General features: G+C 37.4%; 1 protein-coding gene across 1 annotated transcript in view; it reads right to left on the bottom strand.

Annotated features, from left to right (window-relative positions):
• LOC102193264 (NACHT, LRR and PYD domains-containing protein 3-like) overlaps positions 1-6503 on the bottom strand; it is a 31843-nt gene that overhangs the window by 21408 nt on the left and 3932 nt on the right. The window contains exons 2-7 of the mRNA XM_005730851.1: positions 5104-5360; positions 4653-4842; positions 4138-4311; positions 3308-3579; positions 2851-3040; positions 832-2626 (exon numbers count right to left, since the gene is read on the bottom strand). Coding sequence (XP_005730908.1) covers positions 832-2626; positions 2851-3040; positions 3308-3579; positions 4138-4311; positions 4653-4842; positions 5104-5360 — 2878 coding nt within the window. The remainder of the gene's footprint in view (positions 1-831; positions 2627-2850; positions 3041-3307; positions 3580-4137; positions 4312-4652; positions 4843-5103; positions 5361-6503) is intronic.

Raw genomic sequence — 6503 nt, 5'->3', positions numbered from 1 at the left:
TCTCTGCATTTGACCCATTCACTCAGTGAAGCAGTGGGCACCCAGTAAGCAGGCGCACCAGGGAGCAGTGTGTAGGGATGGTACCTTGCTCAGGGGTAGGCTACCTCAGGGTAGCCCTTCAGTGGATTTGAACCCCTGACCTTCGGTGACCACTCTACCTACTGAGCTGTCCCTGCCCACATCATCAATAAATGCCAGTGGCACATTTCCACTGTTATGAAGTAACAAGGGAACATGACTCACCTGACCATGCAACTGCTTGTCAGTCAATTATCCAATTACTTTTAAGTTTCTGAAAATAGGTGACTTTCCACAAAGTTATCTGTAACTACTGAATAGTGAATGTCAAGTTGTTCTTAAACCCTCTGAATTAACCTCCTAAGACCCGAACTCTTTCATGGCATGCATTTTTAATTTTTCTTTGCTATTTGGGCTGAGTGGGACCTGATGAATGTAAAGACAAAGAATTACCAGATTTTTATTTATACCTAATTTTTGTTTCTGAGAAAAATGAGATCAACATATGAGGACATTCGTTTTAGATTTTGATAGAACAGTGGCAGTATAATGTCATTGTAAGTGGATATCAGGCCCTTGTAGAGTAAATTTAGGTATTTTGGTCTAGACAACCCAAATGTGATGTCCACATATGTGGACGCCAGGTCCTAGGAGGTTAAAGCAGAAAGTTTGAAATTCAAACTTGATAAATGACACTGAATTGACTGAATCTCCCACTAAACTCACCGGAGTTCTCCTTCTCTGTGAAAGCTGTTTAGATAGTTAAACTTTGTGCACACTGAATTACAAAAGTAATTATTCAAAAGTACTTACAAGGTAGTTTTTGAGATTTTGACCACTGGCAACATTCCCAGAAGAACTTTCTCTGATTTCCGATACTTTTTCAGATCAAACACATCCAGTTTCTCATCTGACGTCAACAGCACAAACGTCAGAGCAGACCACTGACCAGCAGAGTAATCTTCAAAATTCTGTTTTCCTGATCGCAGTTGCTCTTTGATGTCTTTCACAAGAGAGTGATCATTAAGCTCATTCAAACAGTAAAAAAGATTGAGGTTTTTATCTGCATCACTGATGTCTTCGTTGATCTTCTTTTTGATGTACTCAGCTGTCTCCTTTTTGGTCTCCTTGTCATTTTTTTTGTTGTCTATCAGCAGCTCTTTCAGATGATTCTGATTGGTCTCCAGTGAGAGGCCGAGCAGGAAGCGGAGAAACAGATCCCAGTCTCCATGTTTACTATCTAAAGCTTTGTCCACTGCCTTCTTGTAGAAGTCAGATGCTGGCAAATCTGAAACCACTGAAGGAGGTGGGGTAAGCAGATTTTCACTTTTGTTATTAAAGATGTAAAACACATAGAAAGCTGCCATGAACTCCTGAATGCTCAAATGGACAAAGCAAAACAGTTTCTGTGGGTACATTGAAGGACCTTCTCTCTCGATCTGAGTCAATATCCCAGAAAAAACTGCGGCTTTTGTGATGTTAGTACCACACTCTGTCAGGTTTTTTTCAGTAAAGAGAAAGTTTCTTTTAACAAGCTCCTCAAAAGCTAGTTTGCCTAAAGATATAATGGTTTCCTTGTTTGTTTCATTCCAGCATTTATCTATCTCACAGCTTTCACTTGTCTTGTCTTCATTATACTTTCTGTTAGCCTGTCTGCACTCAATCAAAAGAAAGTATGTGTACATGTCAGTTAGAGTCTTGGGCATTTCATCATCTTGGTTCTTGGTCACATATTCCTCCAGGACCTTTGCAGTGATCCAACAGAAAACTGGTATGTGACACATGATATAAAGGCTCCTTGATTTCTTCACATGGGTGAGGATTTTTTCAGCCAGATCCACATTAAACCTCTTCCTGAAGTACTCTTCTTTTTGCTCATCATTGAATCCTCGCACCTCTGTGACCCGGTCAACTTTATCAGCAGGAATACGGTTCGACGCTGCAGGTCGGGAGGTGATCCAGATCTGAGCTTTAGGAAGCAGATTTCCTTGGATGAGGTTGGTCAGCAGAATATTGACTGATGTTGGCTCTCTCACATTGGTGCATTTATTACTTTCACTGAAGTCAAGATCAAGGCGACATTCATCAAAGCCATCCAGAACAACCAGAATGTTGTACTTGTCATAGTCGGTTATTTCTGAGGTCTTCATAGCTGGAAAGAACTGATGAATAAGGTTTTCAAAGCTGAGTTGTTTCTCTGTTCTCAAATTAAGCTCTCGGAAAGGAAGTGGAAACATGAAATAAATGTTTTGAACCGCGTTACCATCAGCCCAGTCCAGCATGTACTTCATTGATGCGATAGTTTTTCCTATGCCTGCCACTCCAATTGTCATCACAGTTTTTATATGTTTATTTTCTACAGATGTGAAGATCTCATTATATTTAATTGCTGTTTCTTGTTTAACTGGTTTGAACTTTGCATTTTGAACTTGTCTGGTCTCTTGGTGCTCATTGACTTCTTCACTCTGCCTCTCTATGATGTAGAGCTCTGTGTAGATCTCATTCAGGACAGCAGAGGTTTTTTGCCTGTCGATGCCCTCAGACACACGAGTAAACTGCTCCTTCAGTTGAGACTTGAGTTTGCGTTGGCTTCTAATATCAGGCTTCTCTGTAAGAAAACATTAGAAACAGAAATTACACAAGTATACACTGCGTACATTTATCTTCCTTTTAGCAATAACAAATTATTTATCATATAAATATTTACTATATTTGTCTTTTATGAAAGTTTTTTTTAAATATTTTGACTCTTTTTTGGTGTAATACACTAGCACAAGTACTACAAAAATGCTCAACTATATCTAATTGCAGTTGCTGCAATGATAATCTTACCTCGTATTTCTGTCACCCTGTCAACAATTTTTTCAACATTCAGCCGATCACCAGCTGAAGGTCGGGACGTTATCCACACTACAGCTGAAGGAAGCAGGTTCCCTTTGATGAGGTTGGTCAACAGCACATCCACTGAGGCTGGCTCACTGATATCAGACAAGATGTTGTTGTTGTCAAAGTCAAGTGGAAGCTGAGATTTGTCAAGTCCATCCAAGATAATTAAAACTGGGAATTGTGAAAAATTAGTAATTACAAATTCTTTGGTTTCACTGAAGAAATGGTTAAGAAGACCCACTATGCTAAAGTTCATATCTTTAATCTGGTTAAGGTCATTGAGTGTAAATATTCCTAGTTCTTTCCCTTTTGCTTTACCAATTAAAGATTTTGCTATATCTGCAATCCTAGTGAGGAATGAAGGATTTGTATTTTTGGCCCACTCTTTTATAAATTTCTGTACATGAAACGATTTTCCGATATCAGCCTCTCCAACAGTCAGCACTGTCCTGATTTTCTTCTCATTCTTGTCTTTAAAGATGTCAGATGTTGCATCCACTTTCACCACAGTCGGGTTACTTTTCTGTTCATCAGTGCCCTCTGCAGTGCTGTCTTCTCTCACGATGTGTTCTGTGGTTTTCTGGTTAGGATGATTAGTGTCTTCATTCACCGTGTTTTCTGTACGAAGTCTTATGCACAGTTTTTTCACCAGCTTCGTCCATCGCTTTGAGGTCTCTAAAAAGACAAAAAAATGTAATAATTTAAAGATAAATGTACCACGCACAACATTAATTATTAATTATTAGTATTTTTAAGTCTGTTTAAATAAGGAAACCAATGTGTTGTCTTTTAAAGCTTCATTTTGTTCAGTACCTTGACATTTTGTAACTTTTTGTATATAACAAGTAGGAATCTTATCAACTCCTGAGGGTCGAGAGATGATCCAGAGATGAGCAGAAGGAAGCAGAGTCCCTTTGATTAGGTTTGTTAGCAGCTCATCCATCGTGGCCTGTGCCTTCATGTCAGTCAGTCTCTTGTTGTTTTTAAAATCCAGAGGAAGTGTACATTTTTCCAGGCCATCAAGAATAAAAAGTAATTTAAACTTGTCATAGGGGAGATGTCCTCGTAGTTTAATATCACTGAAGTAATCATTCAGCAGTTTTTCCATACTCTGAACTTTGTCTTTTCTTTTATTCAGCTCACTGAACTGGAATGAAACTATAATGTCTATGTTTTTGTTAGTGTTCCTTTTTGCCCAGTTAATCATGAACATCTTTGTTTGAAATGTTTTACCAACACCAGCCATTCCTGTTGTGAGCACTGTTCGCACATTAAACATATTTTTGTAGTTGGGTTGCACTAGTTCTTCTTTTTCTTCCTCTGTGAGTTCTGTGTCAATCTCTTCCTCTCTCTGTTTTTTATACTGTTCCCGAATTGCAGACTTCAGAATTTCTCCTGCATTTTTCACTGTGGATGAAAGAGAGCCAAGAATTAATCTGAACAATGTAATATTCAGCAACTGCAACATTTCAATTAACAGCAATGATAGTAGTAATATGACTGTTATAAATAAATACAAATACATGTTATTCTTCTATAGTGTGACTCCTTCACTGAGTGGCAGATTAAGTAGAAATATGCAGTTTGTTCATGTTTTAATAAATTGGTGCAGCTATTTCTCATTTTTCTAGAAATGTATGACGACATATAAAGAAATTGGGGGTAGATCAACACTTTTGGATATTATACAATAAAGACCCTTGGTTGCATTTAATTTTAAGGTACAGTCTCCGTAACAATAATCTTACTTCGTATCTCTGTCACCCTGTCAACACATTTCTCAACATTCAGCCGATTAGCAGCTGAAGGTCGGGACGTTATCCACACTAGAGCTGAAGGAAGCAGGTTCCCTTTGATGAGGTTTGTCAACAGCACGTCCACTGAGGCTGGTTCACTGATATCAGACAAGGTGGTGTTGTTGTCAAAGTCTAGCGGGAGCTGAAATTGGTCAAGTCCATCCAAGATAATTCAAACTGGGAAGTGTGAAAATTCAGTGATGACCAGGTCTTTGGTTTCCTTCAAGCAATGGTTGAGAAGACCCACCAAGCTAATTTTATCTTTCATCTTATTAAGTTTAGAGACTTTGAGTGGAAATATTCCTAGTTCATTTCCTTTTCCTTTACCAATTAAAGATGTTTTAAGCCAAGTTGAAATTGAAGGGTTTGTATTTTCCGCCCACTCTTTTATATATTTTTGTACATGGAAGGATTTTCCGATATCAGCCTCTCCAACAGTCAGCACAGTTCTGGGTTTCTTCCCATTCTTGTCTTTAAATACATCAGATATTGTCTTCACTTTCACCCCAGTCTGTTCATTATTCTCTGCAGTGCTGTCTTCTCTTATGATGTGTTCTGTGTTTTTCTGGTTAGGATAATTGATGTTTTCAATCAAAGTGTTTTCTCTAAGAAGACTTTTGCGCAGATGTGTCACCAGCTTTGTCCATTGCTTTGAGGTCTCTGAAAAAACAGAAAAATATAAAAAGATGTACCGTGAATTGTTGTACTAATATGTACAAATATGAGTTTTGTAAATAAATACAATGACATGTCATTCTTTCTTAGTGTGATACCTTCTCAGAGGAAAGAAAATAGCAGTAGTATGTTGAATAAAGTACAAATATCCTGTGTTCTAAAATATTCTTCTGTTGACAGCGCTGACTTAAGAAGGATTTCTGTGTTAATGATGTTGTAAGAGTCATCCTCACCACTGAGATCACTCTTCACAGAAGCATTGCTGTTGTCAGTTGATCTAGTTGAGCTTCAAGGCAGAGAAGACATTTCTAATTAATATTTTGTTTGTCAGCACAGCAAAATAAATAAACTGACATTTCACTTTGGTAATTTATCATATTGTCTCCATTTCCTTTTATTCTTTTACAGTTATAACAGTAGGCTCACCCATACCTTTCCCTGCTTTTACTCAACATTTAGATTCAGAAGGTTTAATAGTATTAAACATTGTATTCCTGTTCAGCTTTGTGGTAAACTTCAATGTCAAACATTTATAAATGTCGAACCTTCTCGGTACCTCTGAAGCTTTTTGTAGCTTTCTATCCAGTATCCTCTGTTCTGATTGAATTTTTAATATCACATACTACTGCATGTACTAAGAATGCATGGAGCTGACCTGAAAACAGGTCAGCTCCATGCAAAAGAAATGAAAGAAATAAAAAACATAAGAAATAAAAAACTAATAATGACTGTTATTTCATGACTGTGGTGGGAAATTGGATTTTCTAAAAAATAAAATAGAATAAAATAAAACAATCCACTATTAAATCAAGCCATTACACATATAATTATTACTGGCCATTTTTTTAAAGAAGGTGTGATCCAAGAGGCACCTGTCTAAGAGGGTCTAGATACAGATCCTGCCTGTCCTCTATCCTCTGTCCTTCCTAACTGTGCATAATCCCCTGCTAATGATCAAACCCTCATGACGATCCTTTGAATAACCTATAAAAGTATTAAAAATTACCACTAAATAACAAATATTAGAACATTACTCATCAGCTGTTGGACTTTCAACATCACACTTAAATAGCTTAAATATCTAAATATACTCTGAATTTGGTTCCCTTTAGATCCTCAAACTAACAT

This window comes from Pundamilia nyererei, unplaced genomic scaffold, assembly GCF_000239375.1.
Source record: "Pundamilia nyererei isolate P.nyererei 1_Seehausen unplaced genomic scaffold, PunNye1.0 scaffold00039, whole genome shotgun sequence".
Taxonomy (NCBI): Eukaryota; Metazoa; Chordata; class Actinopteri; order Cichliformes; family Cichlidae; genus Pundamilia; species Pundamilia nyererei.
This window is presented reverse-complemented; position numbering and strand designations above follow the sequence as displayed.